Below are 15629 nucleotides of genomic sequence, written 5' to 3' on the forward strand. Positions count from 1 at the left end.
AAGGCCCGCCTTCCTTCCAGACCCCATCCCCGCTCCCCCTTACTCTCTGCCCTCAGCCCCACCCCACCCCCGCCCCCATGCAACCAAGCCCTGCGCAGCTGAACTAGACCTGGGGCTTCTCAAGTCTGTGAAGGGACAGACTCTTCTCTGAGCTGAGCAATGACCTGGGCTCATTCGCTAGCCAGCTGAGTGTCTGCTTTGCAGGGCTGGCCACATCTCCTAGGTGTTGGCGTCCATGCTGCAGGCTGCTGGGCCCTAGAAGAGCACCTGGACTTGAAAGCGGTCATCACTCCCACTCCCTGAGTCATACTGTGGGATGGACAAAGGAGAGACACATGGGCAGGCGGGCATCTCATGCTCATCAAGTGCCCACATGGTCACGGTGGGTCTTGCCCTGTCCCAGCCTATGCTACAAAGAGCCTACCCGCTCTCCTAGAGGTGGAAAGCTCTGCAAGTGGTGGCTTGTGAGTGTCCGATCCAGGGTCAAAAGCCCATCTGCAACTCAGCGCACGTTGGTCCTAACATGACACCTAAAGAGGAAACACCCAGCTGTGGGAGCCTGGATGGTCGGTCTGCTGCCAGTCCCCACGCCGTTCCTGCTGTTCTCCAGCCACGCCGACAGCAGCCACTCCTGCATCAAGTCCCATGTCATCATCGCAGGGGACAAAACCTCAAGCCTTACCTCCCTCAGTCACTCCTAACCGTCCCTCGATGATTTATACCATGGGACCCGGTGATCCACGTGGTTACAGGTAGCAGTCCCCGGGGTATTCTGCACAGACCCTGTTTATGTTACATTTCACACAGAACTGGAATCTTTTCTGTTTGCCAGAAGCTCTAAAGAGGTATCTTGAGATTTGAAAACCCCTTTAATTGTTATCCCCAATTTACTGACAAGAAAAATAAAGGGTGCAGAGGTTCGGTGACTTGTTCAAGGTGACACACTTAGGCAAACGCAGGAGCTGGAATTTCAGCCCAGCTGACCCCAGAGCTACCTATTAAAAAGTGTGAGATTGGGACTTCCCTGGCAGTCCAGTGGCTAAGACTCCGTGCTTCCAATGCAGGGGGCACAGGTTCGATCCCTGCTCAGGGAACTAAGATCCCACACGCTGCACGGTGTGGCCAAAAAAGAAAAAAAAAGTGTTAGATTAAACATTATTGCAAACAAATCTCATGTTCAGTCTTCAAATGATTGAAAGCTTAGACTAAATCCTGGAAGGATCAGTAGAGTATTCCATAAAGTATATGAGATTGAGCCCATCACAAAGGATGATTGAGCCCATCACTCAGAACACAAAATAACTTGCAGAGCAAACGTCAGGCAACTTGAAATGCCCTAGGACAGCAGGCACTTCTTTCTGCAGGCAGTTTTGCTGACTAACTCCGAACTGACTAAATCAGAAAACCTTGGGAGGCACAGATGCTACACGAACAGGCTACAGAGCTAGACCTGGACGTGGACGCAGGCTCCTCCACTTCTCATCACTGTGTTCCCTCTAGCAAGTTACTTCCATTCTGTTGGCTTCTACAACATGCAAATAATGCTACCCACCTTGTAGTGTTTGCAGTGGGTGTGGTCAAGAGAGAACACTTGACAGTTCCTGGCACCACAGAAAGCCCTTATATGGCAGCTGTCATATTCTCAGTCCTAATTCTGCCACCGACCCTGGCCAAGTCATTCTACCTGAGCTCGGCATCCTCAAACATGGCTCCTCCGAGCTCTATCATCTGAGTCACACACCCTCGACGGGCGGGGCAGGGCTCTGAGCAGGCACTTGAGCAGCCTCGAGGGGCTACTCAGGGTCAGTCGTTCCTGTTCTCATTCCAGCTCTTCCTCTGCCTGGAGCAGAAAGTCTGTGTCACTCACCCCTTCTCACTGCACCTCAGTTTCTCTCCCTCCCCACCCATGGTCATAAAGCAAGAACACATGTGAGAGATGCTTGGAATTCTACCAAAGGTCTACACACATGCAAAGATGCATCAGCCTGTCTGGTGGTCAACAAGAGCCTACCTGCTGAATTCCTCACGCTGACTGACACCCGACTAGACTTCCTTAAAGTCCCCAGGGCTCCTGCCTCTTCTGGAGACCTTCTTGCAAACAAACAAACAAAAAAAGACCTATATTTTCTCCCCATGTATTACAGATTTTAACAGAACAGAAATTTTCTCCTGGAAATTTCTTTTAACAGCTTTAAATAATGGGGCTTCGCTGGTAGCACAGTGGTTAAGAATCCGCCTGCCAGTGAAGGGGACACAGGTTCCAGCACTGGTCTGGGGAAGATCCCACATGCCACGGAGCAACTAAGCCCGTGCACCACAACTACTGAGCCTGCTCTCTAGAGCCCGCGAGCCACAACTACTGACCCCACGCGCCACAACTACTGAAGCTCAGGTGCCTAGAGCCCGTGCTCCACAACAAGAGAAGCCACCGCAATGAGAAGCCCGCGCGCTGCAGCCAAGAGTAGTCCCCGCTCACCGCAACTAGAGAAAGCCCGCGTGCAGCAACGAAGACCCAACGCAGCCAAATACAAATAAATAAATAAATTTACTTTAAAAATTAAAATAAAATAAAATCTTTCAATAATGATCTTGATATCAACTTCAGGGTTTAAAGACAAAAAGAACGTCAATTTCCACAGCGAAACCTAAATTCATTCGTGCCTGTTGTTTTCTCTAAGTTTCATGGGCTGTTATAAAATTAGCAATTTAAGTATCAGATTAAATTGCCGATGGAGCCTCTATCTGCAGAGAGTGGCCTGGGGCCCCTCTGGGAAGGCAGGGGTGGGTAAACCAATTTTTCAATGGCCCCAGGGGTGCAGGGACCAGCCACATACAGCAACATTTCCTCTGCACTATTCCAGCATGAAGTACACAGGCGGGCTGGGCTTTTTCAAAGGGAGGGGAAAGCAGCAAGAGACGTTTTGCGGGGAGAAGGGGCTTTCATCGTGAGTTTTTTTTTTTTATACTTATGTAAAACATCTGCCTGGCTCCCAAGTCCAATCGACAAAACAGGCTACATCCAGAGACACCTAGCTTCCATCCTTGTTCCTTCCCTTCTGCCCTCCCCACAAAGATAATAACTTCAACTAGTTTTTGGTTTCTCCCATTTTTTAAAAACTATAAATAAGTATGCATGTGTACACATATTCATTTATGTTACTAAACGAGTACGTATATGTGTGTATGTGTGTATACATATGTATATGTATATGCTCATATCCCCCCTGTAGATAAAAGGCAGCGTATGATACGCGTTGTTCTAGACCAGTGCTGTCCCAGCAGAACCTTCTTAGATGGTGGAGGTTCTGTATCTGCCCTGTCCAACATGGCCGCCACTAGCCATAAGCAGTGATTAAATACTCGAAGTATGACTGGTGCAATAGAGGAACTGAGTTTTTTAATGTATTTCCTTTTTCTTTTTTTTTTTTATTTTTGTGGTACGCGGGCCTCTCACTGTTGTGGCCTCTCCCATTGCGGAGCAACAGGCTCCAGACGCGCAGGCTCAGCGGCCATGGCTCACGGGCCCAGCCGCTCCGCGGCACGTGGGATCTTCCCGGACCGGGGCACGAACCCGTGTCCCCTGCATCGGTAGGCAGACTCTCAACCACTGCGCCACCTTTTAAGTCACATAAATTTAAATAGCCACAGGTGGCCAACGGCTGCCGCACTGGTCACTGCGGTTCTAGCCACCTAATCGTAGGAAACAGAGCTAGTGCTCATCCCTTTTCAGAGCTGCTAGGCACTGCACTGTGCAGAAGGATCCGTTTACTCACCAATCTGCCACTGTCGGATGTTTGAGCCCTTCCAGCCTTTTGCTGTTATAATCAGTGCTGCAACAAATAGCCAACTGCACAGGCCTATTCCTATTTTTCGCCAGTGTATCTTTGGGACAGACACACAGACATGGAACTGCTAGGTCAATGGGTAAATACAACTGAAATTTTGCTGAATATTGCCAGATTCCCCTCCAGAGGTTCTATCATTTGCATCCGGACTTTAAAAAAGCCAGTAGGCCTACTACTTTTCTTCCTGAGAGAACTTATCCTTTATCCATAAAGGAACCAGAGAATAATTCTGCAGCTTCTCTACTGCCCAATGGATGCCAGGTGAAAAGAATAAAGAAATGAAACGGCAGACAGAAAACAGCATAGTGGTTGCTGGGGGCTGAGAGGAGGAGGGAATGGGGAGGTATTGTTCAGTGGGAACAGAGGTTCCTTTTGGGAAGACAAGCAAGTTCTGGACCCGGATGGTGGTGACAGCTGCATGTGGTGATGGTGAATGTCCTTAATCCACTGATCTGTACACTTTAAGAAAGTGCTAAATTTTGTTACATATGTTTTACCACAATTAAAAAGAAGAAAGAAATGAAATGGCGAAAGACTCCGAAATCCTTTAACCTGACACATAGAACCAAAAGGAAGGGATAAAAAGTAGCCACGCTTAGTCTAGTGGGCAGCGTCTCACGCATCGGTGAGATTTCCTAGGACAGTGGTTCTCAACCAAGGGCAATTTTGCCCCTCAGAGGACACTTGGCAATGTCTGGGGACACTTTTTAAAATTGTAAAATATATAACATATATAATATTTCCACCTTAACAATTCCTAAGCATACAATTCAGTGGCCTTAAGTACATCTGCAATGTCGTCAGCCCTCACCACTATTTGTTTCCAAAACGTTTTTATCACCCCCAACTGAAGCCCCAACGATTAAAGCAGTAACTCCTTCTTCCCCTGAGCCCCTCCCCAGGGGAGACGTTTTTGAATGTGATGACTATTTTTTGGCGGGGGCCAGTGCTTCTGGCATCCACCGGGTGGAGGCCAGGGATACTACTCAGCATCCTACAATGCACAGGACAACCCCTCAGAACAAAGAGCGTTATCCTGTCCGAAACGTCAATAGTGATGAGGTTGAGAAAGCCTGCCCTGGGTTCCGAATAGGAACCGCTCACACTGCACAGGTTCAATTGCTACTCAGAGGAGGATTGTGCAAGACCAGGAGGGCCTTAATTTGGATACATCCACGCGCACACCAGGGGCCTCCAACAGATTCCTCAGCTGTTACTCCTAGGAGGCAGGACTCTTTGTCAACACAATGACAGCTTTTTACAAATGCTCAGGTTATCAAAAGGATGCCCAAGGGTGAGGTCATAGCAAAAGTGCCCCTTTGGAACAAAAGCTCGTAGGGAATGGGCGGCTGGTAAGAGCGATGGCTCTGGAGAGTGCAGGACCTCCTACCAGGGTGACCTTTGTCTGTGAGCTCCCAACTGCACACTAGGAATATCCCAAGAGCCTCGGCAACAACACATCACCAAGTGAGGGCACACAGCACTTCCAGGCAAGGTCTCCACTCCCACCCGATCTGTGGGGGCCAGAGCCCAGCCCAACACTGATTCACATGGCAACAGAGACAAAGAAATGAATGACTCATCAACAAATACAGTAGTACAGGGATAGATTCTAGAGTACGTGTGTAAGGGGGAAATCCTGTGTAGTTCAAAATTCTCCTAAGGGCAGACATCTCAGCTCTCAAGAAGTCCAAAGTGTGTGTGGGGGGGGGGGGGGGAAACCCAAATAAGAAGGGGCCCTAGCCCAGAGGGTAGAGCCGAGGCAGGGCCAAGCTGGGAGTCCTGGCAGGGCAGCGGGGACAGGGCCAAATGACCAAGGGGCTTTAGGATGGTGTGGGGGGGGGGGGGGGGGGGGGGAAAGTCCAAAAGAGTACTTCCTCCAGCTTTGGTGAAGCTCAACTGAGCACCGAGTCAGCTTGTATTCAGAAGCCACGCTGTACATAAATCGTGTGTTTCTAGGTGCTGTACCTCACTCAACGCAGCAGACCCACGCTTTGAAAGGTGCGCAGAAACTGAGCCAACGGCAGAACTGGCAGGTTCACAGCCCTGGTCCCACCTACCCTGGGACAAGTCCTTGCTGAGCAGATAGGCAGGCAAACTCACCTGCTGAATGATCAAAGGTGCACGTGAGAGGTCTCCGCTGTACCTACTGAGCACTATTCGGTGCCAGAGGCCCTACAAGCCTAAACAGCTCAAAAGCAACATGAGTCCTGGATGAAGACCCATCCCAGAACCATCCGTTGAGGCCGCAGAGCCAGGATCAGACACCACCATTTACCAAGTGAGCCTGGCTTCTTGTGCCTGTACCCTGACCACTCCAGTCTCCTTCCTGTCAAGGGGAGATCTAGTCCTGTCATCGTCATTTTCCTTTTTCTTCAACATGCAACATGGAAGTTAAAAGTTCAAATCTTAAGAAACCCTTAAAAAAACCCCAGCTTATTGAAAACTACCAAAGCACCAACCCTCCCTCATGGCAGGGGGCCCTGTGGAGTGGTGAGTGGTCGAGAACCCGGGCTCAGGGGCCAGGCAGACGGGCTCATGCCCAGCTCTGTCCCACACTAACTGTATCTTGGGGAAGCTACTTATCGTCTCTGTGCCTGGTCTCTTCTTAATTGTGGCCTCCTCTTAGGTTGGGGAGGGTTAACTGAGAGAGTCCACGTAAAGGGCTTAGCACAGAAACTGACCCTTTATGAGTGCTCAATCACACCGTCAAGCACTTTGGCCATCTGACCACAGATGCAGAATGGCTTCTCATCTCATCCGGAAACAGCCTGAGACCTACATCTCCACAGTCCTCGCCGTCACAGGTACTGGACTTCAAAGGATGTATTCGGAGTGACACAGCCACTCCTGTGTACACAACCCACACCTCTACCTGGAGCAGCAGCCGCATTGGACCAGCCACCAGATTAGCTCTCTAACACCTGTCTCCTCCACAGATTTCTGTCCATCTGGGGACAGTGACGCCTCCTTACCTCCACATGGTACAAGGCAGAGCGTGGTGGCTGACAGTGCTTAAGAGATGCTGTGCCTCGGTTTGAGTCCTGGCTCTGCCATTCCCTGGCTGTGTGACCTCGGGGCAACTTAACTTCTCTATGCCTCAATTTCATCAGCCACAAAATGGAGCTAATAATCGCACCTACCTTAGGGTTACTTGGAACAGTGCCTGGCAGAGAAAGCATTATTATGTTTTGGGGTTTGGGGTTTTTTTTTTTACATAAAAGAGATGGTGTCTGAGACCTCAAGTTTAGCGTGTCTCAAATCCCACTCATCTCCCCATCCCTACCCTCAGCCTCATTCTTCTCCTGTATTCTAATTCTGTGGCATCACCAATCACCCCAACTAAAAAAACTCAATTCTTCCTATACCTTCTCCTTGGCCTTGCCTACTTTCCTGCCCTCTCCCTCACTACCCTTCCGGTCCATCGAATGACCAAGTCGTGTCAATTCTACCTAAAATTCTTCCCCTGCCCGAGCCCCAGCACTGCCTTAGCACAGACCCCCTAAGACCCCCTTCTCACGTGTAGATCCCTAAGGCCCTCCTTACTACCACCTCTACTCCAGTCTCACCCCTCTCTAACCCATCCCCCTTCCTGCTCTCGCCAGCATTTACTGCTCAGGAACCCCAATGTGATCAGCTCCTCTCCTCCCTTTAAACCTGCGATGGCTCCCCACCGCTCCTTCCAGTAGCGTGCAAAGCCCTCGACCGTCTGGCGTCAGTCTTCCCCTTCAGCCTGCTCTCCTACCATTAACTCCCACGTACTCTCTGCTCCAGCTGTGAGGAACCTGGCTGCCTCCCAAAATGCCAGGTGTTTTCACACTTCTGGGCCGGTCCCTATCCTCTGGTCTGGCAAGCCCCACCCATCCTCTTGGACCCAGCTCCAAGGTCACCATCACCCCTAAAGCTTTCTTCAGCCTGCAGCAACTTCCTCACTGCTTCCCGCCAGCAGACCGTCAACTCTCAAGTGCAAGCAAGGATCGTGTCCTTCACCTGTGGCCCCAGCCCCTGGGGCACAGTGTCCAACACACAGTAGGCTCTGAATAAGCAAGCAATCTGGCATATGGCAGAGACACTGAAAATACTCATCAGATTTAAAGGTAACGTACCACCTTTCTCAGTTAAAACTGCCCAGGTTCCAAATACAGAATCTTGAACATATAAGTGTGAAGCTGGACTAGGGCACAGAGCACGGCAGGAGGTTCTACCCAGGAATGCATTACAGAATGCCCACAAGACAAAGGTGTCTGAGCATCAGCCTTGAGCCCCTCCTAAGACCAGCATGAGTTGATGGACAGTCTTCTCTCTGGTCTTAGCTCCAGTGCCCCTCCACTACCACTAAAAATCGGATGTAAGCAAGAGGATAGGGCAATTCCTCTCTCTTTCATGGAGACCCGTTCATTACTTTTCTCAAGTTCCAAGTGCCCAAGTTCTCCCCCTAGACGTGATCGTTGGGAATGCACACCTATCCTAAAATGGTGTCTTTTTCCATCTTTTCAATCTTCCCACTGAACCCACAAGTGTCTGCTGCATCAAAAGGACCCTCAGCACACCCAAAGCACCGCAGGACTCATAATAGCCTAGCTGGAGCCCACACCTACTTCCACAAAGGCAAGGCACTAGCCTACCGTACCCCCCACCCACTGCAACCCCACCATCAGGCAAAGAGCACCTGGCGCAGGGACACTGGTAAGTCAGGGCTTGTCCCTTCTTGGCTACTTCAACTGCCTTGACGCACAGATACCATAACCACAGTCAGATACACTCAGGTACGAGCCCTACCAAATCTTACCGTGGCCTGGGGCTTTACCTGCCATGTCCCTGGCACAGGCAGCCAGCCAGGAAGCTGGGCACTGCCAGTCAGCAAGCGAGGTAGCAGTTGATCATGGCTCTGGAGGAATGAGCCTGCTGCCACACCCTACCCACCCCTCCCACCTTCCGGGCCGCATTCTTCCTCCCAGACCCCTAGTACCCAGCACCCTGCTGCAGTCTCATCCTGGCTGGCAGAGAGACAAAACCTCCCACCGCACCCCAATACCTTGTCACACTAAGAGTCAGACAACTGCACCAAAACCCACTGTGAAGAGAGAGATGACTTAATGCAGGGGTATCTGCATTTTTTTTCCAGCTTACGGAAACGCAAACTCCCTTCCCCACCCATTCACTGAAGGAGCAACTCCCCCTCCAGGCCCGCAGGAGGAAAAAGGGTCGGGGCTCACTTTGCCACTCTGGTATGTATCTGCTTTCTACAACAAAAGACACGTGCAGGTGACTAGCAATGAGATTCCTAATGCCCCGCAGTTGTCTCTGGGGACAACTTTCAGGAATTTTCCCCTAGGTTTTGCGCTTCTTAGGTATTGCATCTCCTAAGAAGCTCCTGAAAGCGGGATCTAGAGTTGGCTGACAGCCAGTCTGACAACTGGTTTTAACTGAAAGCTGGAACTAGCAGGATTTCTGATTACCCTCCCAGGGAATATGAATGTTAGGAGTTGGAACTTGGGCACAATCCGCATTCTTGGGGACCGAGCCTCCTCCCACTCTCCCCTGCCACGAGGAGCGGCCTGGGAGGGGATCGGGGATCCGAGGGGATACACGCAGAGTGGGGCGAGTCGGGACCCCGGGACCACCCGGTTCGCGCTCCTAGCAGACCTCAGTTTCCCGTTTTTGAAGGGAGTGTCCCGTCCGACCCGGGACCGAGGTGACCCGAGGAGCCGGGCCGCGGCGCTCACCTCTCGCGCCGAGCGGAGCTGCTGGCGCAGCGCGTCCTTGCAGCCATAGGGACCGCGGGCGCCCGTGCCGCGGGGCTGGAAGTGCGCCTCGACGCGCGTGGCCCCGCGGTAGGCACCCTTATAGAAGGAGGGCCAGCCGAGCTCCAGCAGCGGCGGCTCCAGGTCCGACTGCTCGGGGAAGTAGGTGCCGGAGGAGCAGTCGTGCGACGAGCCGAAGGAGTCCTCGGCCCCCGCTGCCGCGCCCTCCTCGCCGGGCCGCTCGGCCGCGCCTAGGATGGCGCGCACCTCGTCGGGGTTTAGGAAGCGGCCGAGGCGCTCGCGTCGCAAGAAGGCCGCGAAAGCGTCGGGGCCTCCCGCCACCAGCTCCTCGAGCGCCAAGCGCCGCTCCTCGCTGTACAGCTCGGCCGGGTTGGGCGGCCCGCACGGCGACAGGCAGGCTGCGGGCAGTTCGTCCAGGGCATCGGACCGCACAGCCATGGCGGCGCTCTGACACAAGACGGCTCGGACCACCACGGGCGTGCAGGACGCTTTATAGGCACCTTTGAATCTAACCGGCCCGCGCCATTGGCCGCACCGCCCCTCCCTGGCTCTCCCATTGGCTGCCTTGTTGTAACGTCAGAGTCCAGAAGCAGTGCCCCCCTCTATGACTCCGCCCCCTGAAGTGCTATTGGCTGCCTCGCGGCCCGGCCCCGCCCGCAGCCCTGCCCCACCCAACGCCTCCGCAGAGGCGGGGGACTGCGGCCGAGACCACGTTCTTTCGCCGTGGTTGCTCAGCGGAATTTAGTCTTGGCGACTACGTTCCTGTTCCGAGGTAGCGTTCCTGCTCTGGTCCTGCGGGGAGCCGAGTTCATCAAGATCAACTAGAGAGCGGATGTCAGGCCTGAGTGGCCGTGGTACCCTGGGTGGTGGGGCAGGCAGGGAGCCCGAACTGAAGCCGGAGAGCCCGACCACAGCCATCCTCGCGCTCCCCCTGCCGGCCACCCCACAGCGCGGCCCTACAAGGCCCAGGGAGGTCAGGAATGTGAACTGGGAGGAGAGGCTGGGACCTGCTGGGGCACACTGACCCACTGACCGTGCTTCTCCGGGTCTCTCAGAGCTTGGGTGAGGCCAGCCACTCCCCAGTATTGAAATCATTCATTCATTCGTTCAAAAATACCGGTCCGTCATAATAGCCACTCCTTTGATTACACCTTCAGGTAGCTTTCTCTTCTCTCACCTGATCGTTTTCCTTCGTTTTTAAGATTTATTTTTTTGATGTGGATTATTTTTAAAGTCTTTATTGAATTTGTTACAGTATTGCTTCTGTTTTATGTTTTGGCTTTTTGGCCGCCAGGCATGTGGGATATTAGCTCCCCAACCAGGGATGAAACCCGCACCCCCTGCATGGGAAGGCCAAGTCTTAACCACAGGACTGCCAGGGAAGTCCCTCACCTCCTCGTTTTTTGCCTGGCAAAACCCCAAACCTGGTTAAACCCCACTCTCCACCTACTTTCCTCCTGCACCCAGGCCGCCATACAGTGCAGGGGAAAAGAAAGACACAATCATGCCCACCAGCTGTGCCTGAAATTCATGGTCTCAAGTGGGCCCTTAAGGTTGCCTGCTAGCCTCTATTTCCCTAACTTCTCTCTACCTTTTCCTCTCTCATTCTTACTTTTAGAGTTTGCTTTCTATTTCACTGAGAAAATAATAGCAGTCAGGGAAGATAGTTCCACATGCTCCCACCACATCTTCCTCCCTGTTTGCATCTCTGCCCACATACTGGGCCTTCCGTTACTATGGATGAGCTGTCTGTGAGCCTATCTAATGCCAGTCCTTCCATTTGGGCAGTAGTTGCCAATCCCCCTACTACTAACCTATGTCTCTCCAGCAATTCCCTCCTCTTTCCTGGATCATCAATTTCTCTGCTTTACTGGTTCATTCCTATCAGCATACGAACATGCTGTAATATTTTTCATCCTGCAAGCAACACTCATGACCCTACATCCCTCTAGAGCTTCCTCCCCATTTCACTCTCACTTTTATAGCATAAAGCCTCAAACAACTTGTCTATACTTGCCATCTCCAGTCTTCCTCCCATTCTGTCTTGAATCCTGTCCAATCAGGCTGATTCCTACACTGCCCAACCAAAACCTCTTGTCAAGATCATCGTGAGGGACTTCCCTGGCAGTCCAGTGCTTAAGACTTTGCCTTCCAATGCAGGGGTTGCAGGTTTGATCCCTGGTCGGGGAGCTAGGAACCCACGTGCCTCACGGCCAAAAAAACCAAAACATAAAAAACAGAAGCAGTATTATAACAAGTTCAATAAAGACTTTAAAAATGGTCCACATAAAAAAAACAATCTTAAAAAAAAAAAAGATTGTCATGAGCTCCACGGTGTTAAATCTAATAGCCAATTTTTAGGCCTCATTTTCTTTGTGTAAATGAGAAGACATATATACAACTGTAAAGTGCTTCATAAATGTGAGACATTACCATTATCATGTATCAATATACTTTTTTTTAATAAATTTATTTTATTTTTGGCTGCGTTGGGTCTTCGTTGCTGCACGCGGGCTTTCTCTAGCTGCGGTCAGTAGGGGCTACTCTTCGTTGCGGTGCGCGGGCTTCTCATTGCAGTGGCTTCTCTTGTTGCAGAGCACGGGTTCTAGGCACGTGGGCTTCAGTAGTTGTGGCACATGGGCTCCGTAGTTGTGGCTCGTGGGCTCTAGAGCACAGGCTTAGTGGTTGCGGCGCACGGGCTTTGTTGCTCCGTGACATGTGGGATCTTCCTGGACCAGGGTTCGAACTTGTGTCCCCTGCACTGGCAGGGGGGTTCTTAACCACTGCGCCACCAGGGAAGTCCCCCAGCCGCTCCGCGGCATGTGGGATCTTCCCGGACCGGGGCATGAACCTGCGTCCCCTGCATCGGCAGGCGGACTCTCAACCACTGCGCCACCAGGGAAGCCCCTCGATATACTTTTTTAAATGGATGAATGTCCGCTGCTACAAAGATACTTCCATTCTTCCCCTGTCTCCCCATACCCAGCCTGTTTATGAAATTTTTCAAGCCCAAGTGTGGAGATTTCTATGTGTCGCTGCTCTGGCAGCCAGCATCCAGAAGGGTCCAAGACAGCATCCTTTTTCATCCTCTTCCAAGACACCAACAAACTTCTGTAGGTGATGAAAACAATGACCCCTGTCTGGGGCTGTGCAATCATAGAGTTTGTCAATCTTTCCATTGCCTAAGGTCAGAAGTGAGAATAACCACGGTCTCACCTGCTGAATTGTTGTAATAATGTGTAGTATGTAGTATTTTCCTTCCCCACTATAAACTGTATGAGAAGGACTGGGGTGGAGTGCGGAGAAGAGGATAGGACAGGTCAGTGCACTCCAAGAAGAGAACAGAAGAGAAGGGCAGCCCTGCTACATATAAATGTGTCATCAGACAACCATGTGAAAGTGTGGGGGAAAATGTTATATGAGCTATTATAGGGCTCCATGTTAATTTCAAAAGAAGCATTTGACAGAGTGAAGCTCATTTTCAACCACCCTTCTTTTCTTGACTTCACCAGGTTTCACCTTCTTGCAGTCTAGAAAGATACCTCTCCGAATCTGAGCCCTCAGAGCTCCCTCTGATTCAGGGGCCAACTGGGAGAGCCCTCTGTGGTGGGATCAGGGACCTGGAACCCTCCCCTACCCTTTATCCCAGGCACCACCGTTTTGTGAATTCAAATCATTAGGGTTCAAGCGAGCTCATAGCAATGACCACAGCCACACTAAACAGGTGTTATTAAAAGGAATTTAATAATCTTAATTAAAAACTCTTAACAGCGAATTCTGTCACAGGCCTTGGCAGCTGGAAGCAACTCCAGGGGCGTGCCCCTCTGGGATGTGGTCGAGCCACAGTCTCGAACACGGGGCTCACCACTCCCGCATGGCGTGGTGCTACCTGGAAGTTACTTCAATACAATATCAAAGATCCACAAGGATTTTTTTTAAAAAAAGTTTTAAATATATTAGACTCTCTTGATTGCCATTTTTACACAAAGCTGCTGATACAGTATACAGAGTTTTAACTTTTTTTTTTCACATAAAATACATTTTTCTTAAATGTTCTCTGTACATCAGTGGCTTCTGGTCTGGTAAATTATTGCGGAGGGCTGTGGGTCTACAGACTTTTCCTGGGTGCACAGAACCAGGCCCCACACTGTGGCACTTGCAATGCCCATGGGAAGCAGGCCCTCCGGCCAACTGGCCAACAAGAGACTGTCGAGGAAAGCTTCTAGCAGAGGCGGTCACTTCTGCGGAGTCACCCACTGACCACATGACTCTTTGCTCTTATGTGCTCTGGGGGAGGGGAGGCTGTCCCCAAGCCACAATAGCAAGAGTTAAATACAGTCCTTCTGGGCATCCCGTAAGGAGCGCCCTTCTGGAAAGTGTCCCAGTATTCTGCTCTGGGAAAGCAAGTGGGAGGGAGAACTCAAGATCAAAAGATATCTGACACCAATAACCAAAATGGTCTCATGTTATTACAAGGCCAGCAAACTAGTGGGTAGGACGGGACACAGCTTTGTTAACTTTTCTAAGCCTATTGAAATTGATCAGACAGTACAGAGCAGTTTCACCAACGCTGCATATTTGATGGAGAACTACATCCTGAAGTCTTCAGAAGACCTGGGCTCAGGGTCCACTCAACTTCCTGGAGTTACACTCAGGCCAGAAACTCACTCTCTGGTGATAGCCACCAATTTTCAGTTGTTTGGGGCATAAGGTGGGAGCAAGGGCCAGAGCTCAGAGGGAGCCATGTGGCACATGCTTTAGAAGTAGCCTCCTTTAATCTGCCAGGAACTGCCACCAGACCTGGGTCTAAGCGGGAGCTGGGCATCTGGTCGACCTTGCCAGCTTTCTCCCTGCTCCTTGATCCACACCTGCCAGGAATAGAGGCAGACTCATGAGGAAAGTTTTCAATATTAAAGGAGAAGCTCCTTTTCCTCCCAATATCCGTTGGTGGGGCGGGACTAGGTAATAAATGAGCAAAAATGAGGAAGAGACAATGAGCTTGAGAACCTGAGATGCATTTGGCAACAAGTTCCAGACTCCTTGTTCTTCTAGACACTGACTTCAAACTGGTATTATACAGTGGCTGAAAGATGCTGGCCTAAAGGCAGTTATCCTTGAAAGTCCCAGGTGGACTTGGGATGGTATCTGCCTGGAACCCAAGATCCAGCATCTCCATTTAGTGGCAAATGTTATCCAGGGGTTGGCGATGTCAGCAGCTTCCCAGCTAAAGGAATTCATACGCTAGGGATTCTAGGAGCAGAAAAGCAAAGGGTTGCTGGACTAGGATGCAGCCTTTCTGTCTCAGGTGAACTGAATGGGGCTGTTGATGCTCATGACCATGAGGATGGTCATGACCATCATCAAAGGATGAGACCTCACTCTCTCATTCCTCCTTTATCCCTGGAACCTAATACAGTGCCTGGTGAGTCACAGCTACTCAATAAACTACATGAGTGAATAAATGAATGACCTTGGCCCCAGCTTGTCCCTCAACACCGAGGACACCCACAGGGAAAGTTCCCCCAGGTACTTGAAGGGAATGGTTTATCCCCGACTGAAAACACGCGCTAAAGCCCAAGAGTCTGCAGTTGGCTCCTGTTAGGGGATCAGCTGGTATTCCCAGCCTTCTGGGTGGGAGAGGAATGGCCCAGGAGGCAGGAAGCAAAGGAGGAAGGAGGGAATAGCCAGAAGGGCTCAGAGCAGGCAATAAATACCTTCAGTCTCTGGCCCCTGAGCAAACAGATCTGAAAACATACACAGCTCTCTCCTAGGAGTGTGTGTCTTCCCTCAGCACCTCCCAGCTTGCAGCTCAAATCGGCTCAAGACGAATTTCAGTGTCAGTCTGATCTGAACACTATTTTAAAGCCTAAAAGGCATGTGTGTTTTGAATCATCCCTGCCCTGCTCCAGCCATAGGATGAGAAGATGGAGAGTCAGCCCCAGACCCCAGGGATGTGGCAGGTGTCACGCACACCTGTCTGAAGTCGCCTGACCTGCCTTTCCACCCTGGACTGGATCCG

General features: G+C 51.1%; 1 protein-coding gene across 1 annotated transcript in view; it reads right to left on the reverse strand.

Annotated features, from left to right (window-relative positions):
• SACK1D (scaffolding CK1 anchoring protein D) overlaps positions 1 to 10087 on the reverse strand; it is a 21810-nt gene extending 11723 nt beyond the window's left edge. Inside the window, exon 1 of the mRNA XM_007447805.1 lies at positions 9572 to 10087. Within this exon, the coding sequence (XP_007447867.1) occupies positions 9572 to 10048 (477 nt within the window). The 5' untranslated portion in view covers positions 10049 to 10087. The remainder of the gene's footprint in view (positions 1 to 9571) is intronic.
• Between the last annotated feature and the right edge of the window lie 5542 nt (positions 10088 to 15629).

This window comes from Lipotes vexillifer, unplaced genomic scaffold (assembly GCF_000442215.2).
Source record: "Lipotes vexillifer unplaced genomic scaffold, Lipotes_vexillifer_v1.1 scaffold397, whole genome shotgun sequence".
Taxonomy (NCBI): domain Eukaryota; kingdom Metazoa; phylum Chordata; class Mammalia; order Artiodactyla; family Lipotidae; genus Lipotes; species Lipotes vexillifer.